This window comes from Microtus pennsylvanicus, chromosome 4, assembly GCF_037038515.1.
Source record: "Microtus pennsylvanicus isolate mMicPen1 chromosome 4, mMicPen1.hap1, whole genome shotgun sequence".
NCBI classification, from domain to species: Eukaryota; Metazoa; Chordata; class Mammalia; order Rodentia; family Cricetidae; genus Microtus; species Microtus pennsylvanicus.
Window position 1 is genome coordinate 55,776,678 of NC_134582.1, and position 16,003 is coordinate 55,792,680.

General features: G+C 47.3%; 1 protein-coding gene across 41 annotated transcripts in view; it reads left to right on the forward strand.

Annotated features, from left to right (window-relative positions):
* The first annotated feature begins 244 nt into the window (after positions 1-244).
* Celf4 (CUGBP Elav-like family member 4) overlaps positions 245-16,003 on the forward strand; it is a 278,709-nt gene continuing 262,950 nt past the window's right edge. For 23 of the 41 annotated variants that reach the window (XM_075969101.1, XM_075969112.1, XM_075969103.1 and 20 more), the window contains exon 1: positions 580-1,011. In XM_075969101.1, the coding sequence (XP_075825216.1) occupies positions 726-1,011 (286 nt within the window). In that variant the 5' untranslated portion in view covers positions 580-725. Of the gene's footprint in view, positions 1,012-16,003 lie in introns of all 41 variants that reach the window. The other 18 variants (XM_075969124.1, XM_075969129.1, XM_075969125.1 and 15 more) reach the window with 17 other exon arrangements.

A 16,003-nucleotide genomic window follows, 5' to 3' on the forward strand; every position in this document is an offset into this window, starting at 1 on the left:
CGGGACCCGGAATCTCAGCGCCTCCCAAAGAGCCATGCGCCTGGCGCTATTTATAGCCGGGGGACGTCTCGGACTGTACCACCGCCGCTCCGCGGGGCTGCCGACGGGGGAGGCGCGCGAGGCCGGCGCCGCCCCGGCCGCCCTGCCCCCGGCCGCCGCCTGCCTCCGTGCGTCCCCCAGCGCGCCCACTCTCGGCCCCCGCTCTCCCCTCCTCCTACCGCGCGCCCTCGCCACCCCCACCCCTGGTCTGGCAGGGAACTTGAACCGGTCCAGCCTGTTTAAACCGAAAGGACAGAGATCCTGTCTGTTCAATGTAAAAAAAAGAAAAAAGAAAAAAAGAAGAAAAAAAATCACATCAGACCGAGAGAGAGGAAGAGGGAGAGGGAGGGAGAGAGAGAGAGAGAGAGAGAGAGAGAGCAAGAGAAAAGAGGAGAGGAGAGAGAGCATAGAACGAGAGCCGAGAGCAGAGTGAGGTGTAGGAAACCGAGGGGGAGAGAACCCGAGTGTGCGTGTGTGTGTGTGTGTGCGTGTGTGTGTGTGTGTGTGTGTGCGCGTGTGTGTGTATGGTGTGTATGTGTGTGTGTGCGCGCGTGTGTGTGTGAGTGTGTGTGCGTGTGTGTGTGCGTGTGTGTGTGTGCGTGTGCGTGTGTGAGCGCGAGCGAGCTAGTGAGAGAGAGGAGCGAGAGAGTGCGAGCGAGAAAGAATAAAAGGAAAGATTTTTCTCTATGTATATAAAGATGGCCACGTTAGCAAACGGACAGGCTGACAACGCGAGCCTCAGTACCAACGGGCTCGGCAGCAGCCCGGGCAGCGCCGGGCATATGAACGGATTAAGCCACAGCCCGGGGAACCCGTCGACCATTCCCATGAAGGACCACGATGCCATCAAGCTGTTCATTGGGCAGATCCCCCGAAACCTGGATGAGAAGGACCTCAAGCCCCTCTTCGAGGAGTTCGGCAAGATCTACGAGCTTACGGTTCTGAAGGACAGGTTCACAGGCATGCACAAAGGTGAGAGCACCTTTCCCTCCCAACTTTGCCGGGGAGCAGGAGCGGGCGGGCAGCAAACTGGCCGGCCAGAGACTGGCAAGCGGGAGACTGGGCGAAAGCGAGCCGCGGGCGGGCGCCGAGGAGGGAGGCGCTCCGGCAGCGGAGACCGAGCTGGGGTGTGTGGGGAGATGTTCGCCGGGACAAGGCTGGGTTTGGGGCGAGCAGCCGATGGAAGCGGTGCTTAAGAGAGGGCAGTGGGGACTGGAGATGGGAATAAGAAGGGATGGGGGCAAGTGGGGCTGGGGCTTTTGGATCGAGAGACTTGAAAGATTGGGATAGGGACAGCTGCTCAGGGCAAACCCAGAAAATTGAGCTGACTAGTGGGCGCTCAGCTGGCCCAGGATCTGGGGTGCTGTCCATCGCCGTGGTGCTGAAAACACTACAGGAATTGCCCTCCTCTTCTGTTTGGGTCAGAACAAGAGTGTGGCCGTCTAAAAGGGAAAGAGCTAACAAATTCGCAGAGATATTTTTATTTTGCTATCAATTTAACAGTAAACTCTCCCTAGCGAGATGTGTGCCTCAGTAGTCTGGTTGTAGTGTGACTGGCAAGAAGGAGCTGTTTTGGATATTTGGAAGGAGTAATAAAAAAAAAAAAACCCAAGACAAGAATGAGCAGGGAGAGAGCTGTCCCTTGGGTGGAGTGAGGGGTCTAGGAAGCCTGAACAATCCCCTTCCCCAGTGAGGCTGGGATTTGGGGAAGAATATATGCATATAAGAAATGCATATTTAAAGGTAAACCATAATTTATCCCAAACTCACCATACAGGGAGCTTCATAGTGTATTATTTCCCCCTAGAAGCAAACACTGCTCGTGAGTGCCTGGGGAAGGTAGGGACAAAATAATCAAAGAATTAAAACCTAACAACTTTTTAGGAAAGTGGTCATGGGATTGTCTGCAGCCTGCCTGTTTTCTCCTTGTTTTATTATCTTAAAGGCAGAGCCCCAAACGAGTTCAGTTGTAGAATGTGTGTGGGTGGCTGGTGGGTGACGAAATTAGCCCAGTGCTCCGCTCCCTAACAGTAATGTATAGGATGTGCACCAGGGATTAATCGGTGCTGGAGCTGTGTGGGCAAGTTAAATGCTTTCTGAGAGAGATTGATGGCCAGGCAGGGAAGGAGTACGAGGCTAAGGAAGTTGTAGGGATGTATGGACGTTCGGTTTTAATAAACAGCGGTGTGGAGAGCCACGGAAGATGCTGTGTTAGAGCTGGTGGTTTTGAAGATGAAAACACACACGTACACCCACCCCCACACAGAGAGCAGCCTTGTCTTTGGCCAGAAATGGGTTATGAACAGAGCTGATCCTCCGGCACATTAGGTGCAGAGCGCAGAGCTGAGCGGTTCTCTGAGCAGCAGAGGGTTTTCACTACCACGGCCACCCTCATTCCCCAGCCCTCCCTTCATGCGAATACTAAACAGAGCTCCAAAGTCTTCCTAGTTGGAGTCCCAGAGAGCAGTTTTTATTGGCTTTAGCGTCTTCCAGCTTGCCTGCTGAGGAGTAAATCTTAAAGTTAATGGCATGTTGAATAGCAGGGGGAAAAAGCACAGCAGAATGGAAATATACTAGATTTGTTGGGGTGGGGTGAGGGTGGGGGCTGTCATGGAGAGAGAAAACAACCTTTATCCAATATGGAGAAAATGTCTGTTCAGAGAAGAGATTGAGGGGAAGAAGGGGGAGGCAGGCTTCAAAATAATATTTTGGAAAATACTTTCTTTTCCCCTCCCTCTGGAGGCAACCATGTCTTTGTACTTTTTTTTCCTTTCCAATCAAGCTCCCTAGAAGCTAATCAAGGTTTGTATAAACCTTTGTCATTCTAATAGGTCCTCAGCTTTAAAAATAGTAATAATAGAATTTTAACAGCATGGAGGAGGGAAGCTGCCCATCTTAACAATCGGTTCCTGTAGTAATTTAAGATTTCAAAGTTTTAAAAGATTAGAACCCACTAGAGGCAAGACAGTTGTGGGGAGCTGAATGTTCTGTGGGCTCTGTATTGGATCACCTTATCACTTCTCTATTTCCAGTGCAGATAAACTCTAACATATTCCATGTTTCCTTCTCAATAATCCCTTGCTGATACCACCACTTTGTTCCTAATGTAATTCGAACTCTCTCATATTGAAGTAAAGAATTTCTATTATTTTCATCAGGAAGCTACAGAAGGTTTGGTACACATGTACACATGTGAATACACACACACACACATACACCACATACTCTCTTCTCTCTCTCTCTCTCTCTCTCTCTCTCTCTCTCTCTCTCTCTTTCTCTCTCTCTCTCTCTCATACACACACACACACACACACACACTAATGTACAATGTGCAGTTTATCAAGGATTCCTAAGAAAGGTAAAACTTCATTTCCCAAATAATTCTTCTTGTAAACTGGCTCCGTCTGTGACAGGCAGGACTGCTGGCTCTGGCATACTGGGTGCCTCATCATTGCCCCCTTGTCATTTATAATTTGGGCATATATTTTCCCTTAAGAAAGTTCCTGCTTCTCTATCCTTCTGAATTTTAAGAGTCAGGGTTGGTCCACCACATCCTGGACAGTATTGAAATGCTCTCATAGAGCTGAATAAATTCAAGCATTTCTAAGAGCTGGTTTATTCAGTCCTAGTAGAGTTTGAACTCCTACTTCACTGATGCTGTCTGATTTATTAGCTAACCCTGATAAAATAAGCCTCTAGCCACCTAAAAAAAATTGCTTGCTTGCCATTGGTGATTAATTGCTCCTAACTAAAAAAGCATGATGAGACTTTAAGAATGAAAGCTGCACCTGGCTTCTATATCTTCCTAGTCTCTAAACTGACAGTGTGAGGCTAGGGATGGAACCATGCCTTTGTTAAGCCTGGTTTCAGGGCATCTGAGTGTTTAACTTCTAACAAATTACACTGGGATATAATTGAGAGACCTAACAAGACACTGTCCTCCAGTGTGGGTGGATGTGTACAATATCGGTTCCTAAAAATTAGTAAAAATCTAAATGATATGCATGAGGTTTCAGGTGGGTATCTATTCCTTGGCCACCTGCCATTTGAGGTGACTATAAAAGGGAGGAGTTCCAAGGGTTAATGGAATACCTGCCATGCGTAGAGTGCACCTTAAAAGGCAATTACTCCAGTCGAATTGGGAGTCTGTGGAGGAGGGAGTGGGTGGGTGGTGTGGATCATCCCAACCTCCCCCATCCAGAAAAGGCTGTTGGACTGGGAAGCAGCAAATAGCAGCTGCGGAGTGGGATAATTACTGTAAAGGTAAATTTACCCCCTAGAGACCAGCAAGCAATTGGTGGGAAGGGGTCTGTGTGCTAGGCAGAGAGAAAAAGAAAAAAAAAAGGCCAAATCAAAATCAAAGAAACAATACGGACAGAAGAAAGCCCACTGTAATGCCAACTCCCGCTAACTAGAACCTTCTCTTCTCCCCAATTCGAAGCACTTTTGGAAAGATTGTTTTTTCAGACTCCAAAGAGAAAGACATTGTAGTATTGATCAAACAAGAGAGAAGCCAATTCCCGGGATAGCAGCAGAAATGAGCTGAGGGCCAATTTCACCCTGTTTTGTAGAATTTTTCTTCCCTGGAAAAGGGAATAGGTCACCCACTCGTCTACTTCTTTCCTTTCTCATTTTTCTTTTACTTCTTTTTGTTTCCTGGAGAACAGAAACGATGATTGAAAGTACATAAATATACACACATATCCATGCTTGTATACACTCGCATGCACACACACACACACACACACACACACCACTACTTCACACATGAATACACCAGAAATCCATTCATAACTTTGGTCCTGTCTAGCAAATAGGAGGCAGCCAAGACTGAGTTACTTGGATACATAAAAACTAGCGCTCTCTGGATAGCCATATTATAATGCATTATCTCTGAAGTCATTTAAGTCCAATTTAAGTGGTATTTAGTATAATATTTATGAATTAATGTAATCTAAACATAGGATTGTCCCCAAAGATTTAACTGCCTTTACCACTGATGTACGCTTGTTCTGGGAGCCTACAATGCATTTTAATCTAAACAGCTAGGTCTCCATCAGCATCCACTTATTATTTGGTGGGAAGCTACTCTGCATGGAGATTTTTAGGGACTGAATGGTCAAAAATCTACTCTAGTAATATCCTGATATTCACTAGAGTAGGGGGCTTCACACTCAGGAGCTATTGCTGCAGGGGCAGCAGCCTCTGGACTATCACACTCCATGAAGAAGAAGGGTGGGGACTGACTAACAAATCCTCTGTGTATTCGGCTTCGGGGGAAAACAACATTTTAATATATCCTATCAATTGCACTACCTTTTCTTTTAGCTGCATCTAGGTAGGAAACATCTGAAGCCCCTTGATTTGGTAGGGAAGTGGGAGGGAGAAGAGAGATGGAGGTTATGGTTATGTTTTGGCAATCTATAACTATCTTCATAAAATCACATCTCATGTTCTAGTTTGAAGACACAACTGCTTTTTGGAACGTCAAATGTCCACCTCTTGATTTTAACCAAAATGGATTTTTCCCTATTGCTGTGCTTATAGGTGAATTAAATCTGTGAGGCACTATCTGGCTTCCATTTTCAAATGAATCTAAGAGAGCAAAACTGAGTATCAGCATGTGTGTCAACTCAATGAAGATGAACTTTTTAAAAATTACTTTGAAAAATAAAAAGTCAGTTTTGTCCAGGGAAAAAAATAGACTGGCTGAATGACTGGTTACATATTTATAACTGCTAAAAGAAAGGTTGACCTCGTCAGCGATAGGAAAAATTGGATAGCTAGAATAAGAAAACAAGGAAAAAATACTCCAAAGTACCACCCCCCCCCACACACACACATACACACATACACAAAAGATCAGTAGAAATCATTTGGAGACTAAAGCATGTCAAAACAACATTAACCATTTAAAGATCTCCAAATTCCAGATATCAGTTTGTCCTATTTGAAAGCAATAAAATAAATAATGGGATGGTTTGTTTATTTAAAAGATTATTTATTCTTTTGAGCATAATTTTGTTTATCTTTAAAACGGATGTTCTGTGAATCGGCACACATAGGCAAATTAGCATGCACATGTGTCCAAATGTTCATCCATGTATAAGAACTGTTAACTGCATTTGACATATATGAAAAGCAGGGCTGGCCTAGATTTAATTGCAGTTCAGCAGAGAGACACACGTGCCCCCAGCCCAGTCTGGAATGGTAATTCCCGGCTGTATTGAAAGAACCCCTTTAAGTTCCCTCCACTCCCTCTTCCATGTTCCCTGGGTCTGTGACCTCTCAATCACAAAACAAAGTAAAACCAAAGATTATTTTTAATGAATTCGTTGCTTGAAAGCAATTAGAAAAATGCATTCTAAGGTTGCAACTCATGGACAGTCATTGAGAAGTTCTCAGAGTTTATTTTTATAAGAGCTGATTCCAGGGACATTTCTGATATCACATCACCATTACTATTCTTAGTATCACCACTCCCATCATTCCAGGATGGGAGGGAATGCCCAAAAAGACAGCAAAGACCCCCACCTCATCAGTTAAGAAAATAACTGGTTCCAACTTTGTCTGAGACCGATTTAGAAGAAACGCTTCAAAGCTCACAACTTCCATGTCCCTGGAAGAGAGTCATTTTCCAGTCTGACCAAGAATGATCTCAGCTGAGAAGGGTTTTGGTAGGGGTGGCTATAGAGTAAAGGAGATATAACAGTGACCAAGATCCAACACTGCAAGCAGAAATTTTCAAAAAGCAGCACTGTAGGGTCAAAACGTGAGGTGGAAGCTGGGTATACTGTTTGACAGTGGTTGAGATCGAAGTGACTTCTGAGCTTGAAAGGGAATCCCATGTGACATGCAAGAGCCAGGGGGTGTGAAAGACAGTGTGCGTCTGAGTACCAGAGGGTGGGATGCAGGAAGACATTGTGGCCTGTGTAGCTGGTGTGTGTGTGTGTGTGTGCGCGCACGTGCTGTACGCAGAGAAACACGTATGCTTAGGAAAGAGTGGCAGAGACAAGTGGCATAGAGATGATGTGAAGAAAAATTTCACCACGCAGGGCTATATACAACATCAGGATATGGACAATGGAGAAGAAGAAGAGAGCTGGAGAGAAGGGCTGCCCTCCTTGTTATATCCATCTTCCCCCTCAGAGCTCGTGGCTTGAATTTGTCAGCACTCGGGTTGCAGTGTGGAGGTGTGCTTCTTTTCATCTGGATGGTTTTTCCACTCAGAAGTCCAGGTTTGGGAGAGAATCCCATCCTTGTCCCTCACCCATCACTCTTTGAAGTCTGGCCTGCTTCTGTTCGCTCATTGACTCATTTTAGAAACGACCTTCCATCTGGGATCTGAAAAGCCAGCCACAGAACCCAGCTCTCTGCAGGACTGAGCTCCCACCCACGGCTTCCCTACCCCACACACTGCCCCTGACATCCCAGCCTACTTTTTTCATGAGTTACACACACACACACACACACACACACACACACACACACACACACACACACACCTTGACAAGTTCTGTTGGTCCCAACAGGCCCTCTGAGCTCTGGGATGCATTCTCTCTAAATGCAGGCAGGGCGTGGCAGACACCCAATTGCCCTCCTTCTGAGCTCTTTATAACAAGGAAGCACATCCCCTCTCCCCATTACTTCTTTTTATTTTCAAGTCTTTTAAATGCATAGTCTCTCCAAGAATGGTAGAAAGCATTCTGTCCTGTCCAATCACTCCTGAGACTGGACCAACAACCGCCCTTTCCTCCTGACCCAACGGTAGCCCATTCATTGTCCATCACCTTTTCTCTCCCTCGTTTCTTCATCCTTGCTACTAAGGAAGCCTACCCAACCCAAAATGGGACCTGAAGAAGGAGCAAATACTCCTATTGACCACACAAAGTTGGAGCTAAAAGTTCTAGGACAGAAGACAATCACAGAGGCAGCCAAAGTTCTCATCTACTCTTGATTGACTCAGAAACCAGGGCTGTTGCCCATAGAATTTCCACCTGGTGTTCTTGTAGGCAACTGTAGCAGGGCTGTGGCTATGGCACTGTACCCATCTGGGGCCACTAGGAGCTTGCTGAGTGGAAATGGAGGAGGCTTTTACAGCAAGTCTATCAACTTGGAAATCCCTCTGGTTTCTGAGTCCTTCACGAGTAGATGCTTTCAGGATTATGCATTCACAGGGTTTCTCCCCTTCCACTTGATCTGAATTTGCCTTCTCTTATCCCTGTTGTATCTCCTCTCCAACATGAGCTGATTGAGGCTCTAAAACGGCGATTCCCAGCAGCTCAGCTCAAGAGCAGATCCTATGTGGTGTCTGCAAGAATAAATAAATGGGTGCTCTCATGAAGAAAGACATAGTCCTAGTTCTGTGAGTACCAAAAATAGTGATCAAACTCAGGATGAAAAAAAAACTGATAATGAGCTGGCTTGCAACAAGGGTTTAATTGAGAGCAACTTTGGAAGGCAGGTTCTGGACAACCCTGCACAAACCAACTGCGATGTTACTTTATTGCAGTACACCCTGCTTTAATTAATTATCACCTTTGTTAAGAAAGGCCACAGAATCAAAGGTTTCTGCACACTTAACAGATCTCACAACCACCACCCCCATGTATTAGACTGCCCTACCACCTGCTAATGAGGCCAGCAAGCTGCTGCTGCTGCTCCTCCTCCTCCTCTTCTTCCTCTCTCTCCTCTCCCTCTCTCTCTCTCTCTCTCTCTCTCTCTCTCTCTCTCTCTCTCTCTCTCTTCTCTCCTCTCTCTCTTCTCTCCTCTCTCTCTCTCTCTCTCTCTCTCTCTCTTCTCTCCTCTCTCTCTCTCTCTCTCTTCTCTCCTCTCTCTCTCTCTCTCTCTCCTCTCCTCTCTCTCTCTCTCTCTCTCTCTCTCTCTCTTTCTCTCTCTCTCTCTCTCTTCTCTCCTCTCTCTATCTCTCTCTCTCTCTGACTCTCTCTCTCTCTCTCTCCTCCCTCTCTCTCTCTCTATCTCTCTCTCTCTATCTCTCTCTCTGACTCTCTCTCTCTCTTTCTCGTTTCCTCCTCTTTATTAAAAAAAGAAAAAACAAGCAGCTCTTCCACACAGTTGTGTGTCCTAGGATAGGAAATATGAGTGGTGATGCTGTTTGAGGACTTAGGGTTGTATTTTCAAGTTGTTTCTAAAATTACACAACTAAGATTCATTTCACCTATAAATCTATGTGGAGAGTATGTGGGAGAAAAATAGAAGTCGTAGAAACAGAGCTGTTGGAGGAGGGTGTGTGTGTAAGTACATGTACAGCCATGGTACACCAGCATATAAATATTATGAGATCAATACCTTTCCCATCTTCTGCCCACACCTCTTAACTTCTCCCTCCCATCTCTTGAGCACCTGAGCCTCTGCCATATTTCACATGGAGAAATGTGCACAGCCGAAGCATGCATAGATGATGCTATATCGAACCGTGTTGTTTGGGTCCAGTTGTGGAGGCTGGGTTCCCAGTGAAGGACAGACCTAACACAGGGTGGAGGGTTCTTGGAGGAACCGCTGCTCAGAACATAACAGAAACTTCACTCCAGTATCCCTCAGACCTACTAACTGACAGGTGACTTAGTTGAAATCAGCCCTTGGAGTCGTTCTAGGCAGATTTGAACGCCATACGTGCCTGTTTGTTCATTACTCTAATTTAATGATGCAGTCACACCTAATTAATCCATGTCTGGTTTATTCATATGCTGGATCTGAAGATCCAGAGGATCTCTCAAACTAACCAGCTTCTTTGCACAGGGACAAGTGAGGGGACACCCCTACAAGGGAGCATTTTTGAATGTGAACACTGTAGAGCTAGCTGGCAAAGACATGATCTCTGACACCTCCCTATCAATGCAGGTAGGTCCAGAGACACATAAGTGTCAGGTCTGGGCACCTGGATATACAGACATGCACACATACCCAAAGCATGCCTGCAACACAGAACTCCAGCACCCATTCCCTTCCATAAGGCAGAAGGCTGGACCACAGAACAGAATCAGCAAGGTCTGCTGGTCTGCCAAGCATTCTTCTGACCGGAGAATCAGAGCAGAGGATTGAGAACCCGAGCTGAGTCAGCCTCCCTGCTTCTGGCCTTAAGAAAGTAGAGCTAGATGAATTATTGTTGTCTGTTCACAGATAAAGAAACCAAGTCAGGGGCTGGAGATGGCTCTGCCGTTAAAGGCTAGGCTCACAACCAAAACTATAAGAAACCAAGTCAGGGAGGAAGCATGCTGCTCAAGTCCAGCCTGTAGAATGGCCTTTGATGTAACTTTCTCTGGTTGATTCTGGTCATGCAGTTGCCGTGAATACTAGCTCTCACCTGGCAGGTAAATTAAGAGAATGAAGCATCAACCTAGTAATATCCTTATAAAGTCAAACCTTCTCTCGCAAGTCCTGGGAGACAAGAGGCATGCAAGATCAAACACGACATCACAGTGTATTTGTAGGGACTCTCTGATTCTGCTACCTCCCTATAATGTTCTAATTGACTATTTGATCAGCTCTAAAAGGGCTGGTGTTCAGCACACACGCACGCATCTCAAGCATATGTACACAGATGTCTTCCTGCAAATTGCATCCATCCTTTCCTCAGCATCTAACCAATGTAGGTGGATTCTCACAGGTGCTTGAAATAGAACGCACACACTGAAGAGTGTATATGCCCTTCCTGTAATGGGCTTATCAATACCTTTTAAAGAAATGTGACAGCCAGCCCAGAGTGATTCAGTTGTGTGGACAAATAATATCAATATCTTGGTTGACCAATATAACCAGAAACAGTATCATGCTGCTGCTGATGGGGGAGGACAGGAGGGCTCCACAACAATAGCAGGAAATTACTCCCATGTAAAATTAATCATATTGACTGGTTCTAAGAATATCCAGGGAGGTGACGATGTTGGGAGAGGAGACCTTGCTCCCAGGGGCTTCATAAACTCCTGAGATGAGCCCAGAGGGGATGGAGGCATTCCTGTGTAACTGATAAAAGCACTTCCCCTTCTGCCCTCTGCTTTCCAGCAGGGCGAGGTGGAGGAGAAGTGTCCTCTGGACAGGAAAAGAAAGAAATTAGATCTCCTAACCTTTATCCATCCAACATATCCATATCTTTATATCAAGTCAATACTTGGCTTGGCTTGGTCTCACCGGATGAGGCAGGAAGAGCACCCTTGTTCCTTCTGCATATGTGTGAGAAGAGGTCTGTCTCCAAGGAAGAAGAGAGAGTTGGAGCAGTGTGCCCCACTGACAGAGTAGAGAACTGGGCCCTGGAGTTGCAAGGGTGCACATCACAGCTTAGAGGGGTCCTGGAGGAAAAGCATTTGTTTAGATCAGTCTCCCAGGTGCATTCTTGGAAGCAGAGGCTCAGAGTTTCCTGTATGCATTGATCATGGTGAGATAAGAATGTTGGAATCTGGAAAGCTAGCTCCCACCGAGGCTCACCTCTACCTTCATCAAGAGACGAAAGAAAAGGTCAGGCTTCTTTAACCTTAGTGTTCCTTTGGGGTTTGCCCAAACTTTTCCTTCTTCTTCCCAAAGACGTCCTGGCTCATCCTGGTAGTCCTTGGATGGTCTGGAAGTGTTCACAGGAAAGAGAGGAAAGAACCCCCAGTGTTGCTCCAACAGCCCAAACCCAAAAGACTACAAGAATGCTCCGAGGGAGCCTGCCTTCACACCCAGTCCTGAGGCAGAATAGAGATAACCGAGAGAGGTCCTGGGCGAGTAGCAGGGGCCTGCCTTAGACTGCATAGGAGGGTAAGATATAGCTTTCTCTGTTTGAATGGGGAGAGAGGTGTCTCTGGAGGAAGGTATTTCTGCTAGGGTTCCAGCGGACAAGTCCCATCAGATCCCCAGCGTATTTGCTCCCCACACATAGGAAGCCACCACGTGTCATGTTGTTCTACATCCCATTCAGCAGTGGGGCTCTCTGCCCTTACTAACTACTACAGTTCCCGCCACAGCACTGCCAGCCAGCCTTCCAGCTAGGTCACCCTCAGGGTTTACGCTTGAGTCTGGCTCCCAAAGTGGGCTCAAAAGTTGAGAGGGAAAGGTGAGTACTGGTGCCCGAGTTTAGTCCCCCCGCAGACATGCCTCTGTCCCCTCCTCAGCCACAAGTCTAAGGTGCCAGTAACTTCAGAGAGGAAGGCAGCAAACATCAAAGCCTGACCTCGGCTTTAGCCCCTTTTTCGGGAGAGTGGGGCGGAGTGCCCCAACTGTGAAAGAGGTCCTATCTCCTCTGGCTGTCGCCTGCCCTCTGACGGTGAGAAAAAGAACTCACACACCTCCGATGGCCCCTCACAATTGAGCGACCTTCCACAGTGCCGGCAGTCACCCAGGGCCTGCCTAACCCTGTGGGAGTAAATGATCAGGATCCAGGGCCACTTTCCTCTCTCGGCAAGTCAGGTCTGAGCCTGAGAAATCAACCAAACAAGGACACACAAAATAACCAGAAAGTTCAGAAAGTATTATCATTTCTCAACTTATATGAGCTTTGTTTTGTTTCAAAACTAAACAGTGATCGTCCGGTTTGGTACTGTATTGATTCTTAATTCCATGTGATGAGAAGTTTCCTTTTGTTGGAGGAAGAACCAAAATCTTGTCTGTATTTTGGGCCTGACATGGTTTGACTTCAAACTTGCATCACCATCCGGGACTTCTGCAAAGAAAGTCCAAACAGCCTAGCAGAGGCTCACACCAGCCCAGCACATCTTGCAGTCAAATCTGAATCCAGGCAGGATGGGTTAGGGACTGATTTACATACCCACCAGCCACCAGATTCCAAGCAGCACCGGAAGTCTGGCTCACTGGAGCTGCAGAGACATAGAGCTAGAGATCTGTTTCTGGCTTGTGGTCAAGGCTTTAGTTTCTTTTCTGATTTAAAAAACTAATAACATTTCTAGTGAAAAAGCAAGAATCGCTCAGTACTGTTGCCCTTGCTGCTGCAAGAAGCTAGCCATTTAATTTACTTTAGAGCCAATTCCACAGAAATCCTATTGGGCAAGCTTGAAAATACGCTGGAAAAAGGAATGGGGGGAGGGGTGAACTAGACCAGGGCAACTGAGCTGGCCCCTCAGGGAGGGAAAAGGAGCAGCAGGTGAAGGATTGTGTCTCCATTAGGGAAAGGTGTGTGTCTTAGGCTGAGCCGTAACTACAGGATGGATGGATGGATGCATGCATGCATGGATGGATGCATGCATGGATGGATGGATGGATGGATGGATGGATGCGTAATACTGTACCCTGGGCAGGGACTGTCTTCCAAAGGGCCGGCCAGCCTTATACCCTGCCACTCCAGGGACCCTCCGTGGACCAAGCGTACAGACTAGACCCGCAGGAATGGAGCCAGATTACCTCTCCTACGGGAGTGACACCCTGCACCCTGTCCTCATGCTTCCTCTCTGGCCTTGGCTTGTTTCTGTCGTAGTTTCTCAAGTTTCTCTGCCAAAAATTAACTTCTATTGTTTTGACCTTGTCTCAGCTGAGGCAGTGATTTAGGAGGTCTAGTCACAGCAAAGGCCAGATAACCAGGAAGAGAGCGGTCCCTAGGTCAGCGGAGAGCAGGCGTGTCACAGATGCAACTACAACTTCCCTCAGGTGTCCTGGCCCTCCCCACACACTCACCTCCACAATGCCACCGCATACACAGACAGATGGCTTCTGCAAAAAAGGGGGAGGGGATGCCTGTAGAGATGCCTGATACACCACAGGGAAGTCCCTGGGTCTGATGGGAGGACAGAACCCATTCTGGGGGAGGCACAGGTCCACTTGAAGACAGTTCTGACTGTGGCGACCTGATCTCAGAGGTGAGGACCCATGCTCACCACCATAGTAATAACTACGGGTATAAAAATGGTAACCCCACAAACATAAAGCCTCCCAAAGAAAATGCCTTGGATAAGAAACCCTTCAATATGAAACCTCGGGTAGGGGTATGGGGATGGTACCAGATCCCCAGGTCTAGAGGAAACAGCAAAATTCTTAAAGTAGCTAATGGCAAAAAGGCAGAGCAGGAAGCTGCAAAGCCGACAGGTCAGGGCGTTCTGTCCTGTTCCCTTCTGTGTTGTTTTTTTGTCCCACTACAATGAAGTCTCGTTCGTTCTCAGAGTGATGGACAAAGGAATTTCTCGTTGTGGATAAATCTGGACCCGTCATCAGCCTGGCTCAGGAAGACGGGGCCAAGGACAGGTGGGTGGGGTCCAGGGGCTTCAGGGAAATCAGCGACACACAGAGAGAGCCTGCGGGATTGTCCTCAGTCTTCACCTGCTCTGGGGCTGCAGCGTCCTTCAGTCGTCCCCACTGCACCCTGCTTGGGCTCAGAAATTACTCATGGAATATTTAAACTGTGTTCATGCTCCCCATAACCGACTCAGGCACCTAGATTGCCCACAAAGGACGACTTTTTCCAGTCACACACGGAGGGTTCTGGGACTAGAATCTTCCTGCACTCCCCACCCTTCCCCTCTGAGCATTCCCTGATGCAGGAAGGGCTGGACAGCAGCCAGGCAGCAAGAAATAAGCCAGGGGACAGTTTCCCGGGGTGACACTGGTCTTGCAGTTAAAAAGAATCCTCACAGGTGCCAGGGCATGCTGCTCTAAAGGCGAGCAGAATGTTTGCGCAAGGATGCCAGGGCCCCCAGGTAGCGGTGAGGGGCCTTTCCCATCTCAGCGAGAGAAAACAGCTCAGAACCGGGAGAGGTGAGATGAGAACCTTCAGATTCGTCTTTTTAGAGGAGAGAAACCCCTTTCTGCAGACCTAGTGTTTGACTCCCAGGACTTTTCAGCAGAGATCAGAACTGGGCGTCTCCTAAAACTTCTGGGCTAGTCTTAAATCCAAGATAGCAAGTATACTGGGGGCTTTCAGCTCCCTGCAGAGATACAGAAGTTACCAATCATGTTTACCCAGCACTTTCCCAGTTGCTGGTCCCTCTGACCCCTCCACATGGGCCCCACCCATTTTTCCAAGCCCCAAGCCCCAGGCTCCCAAACCAGAAGCTAGGGCCCTCCAGCAATGGGCACCAACCCAAACTGACCTTCTTTTCCTGTCCTTCCCAAGTCCAGCCTCTTGTTGATCTGACAGATCAGTCTGGGCAGAAGTGCCCCTGGCGACTAATGGACATTAATGTGTGACCATCATCATGACATGTACCTCCTAACAGGCCTCTCAGAGCCCGAGCCGTAAGAGAAGAAGGATCTGCATCAACGCAGACCACACCAAAGGGAATCGAGACATTGTCAGGTAGAGAGGGCCCTAAGTAGCGTGGCATACCTGGTTCGGAGCAGGGAGGAACACATGGGGTCTTACCCACCATGCTAAAGCAACAGAGAGACCTGGGCCCATCATTCTGGTCTCTCAACAGGGCCAGCAGCCATGCCGAAGGTTTACAGAATTATATGCAGATGGCAAATTGAAAGCAGTGTCGTACTTGTAACATGAAATCCCTTCAGAGAAAAAGCTTTGCTGGGGAGGTTTCTGGAACAGATAGCTATCCTGAGTGCCAGGGATGGGCTTTCTTTGTTCATGCCCTCCCCTTCAAGACAGCAAAGAGAGAAAAAAAAAGGGAGACCATGGTGGATAAGACTCGTGACTTTCTCCTCTGTTCTGTTATTCATTTCCTCTGATTTTTATCTAATCTCTCTCTGATTGTCCTGGTGAAACTTAATAGACAAAGTGAATTTTTATTACATCATCAATATAATCGCCAGCTAATCAACAGACACAGGGCCCACCGCAAGCCCTATAGCTCCTCATCTGGCTTCATAAATAGAAGGAGCAATCACTGACAAGCCCAGCTCCTCTACCTCCTCCCGAGATGGCCCTTTCTGCTGCACCACTTGGCCAGATTATTGCCAGGGTATTCTGTCTTTCCCTGGACCTCCCTCCCACCCAGTGGGCTACATTGCTGACCAGTGGTGAAATCTTCTCAGGACTTGTGCTTAGAACGCCAAAAATGCCTACTGTAAGAGT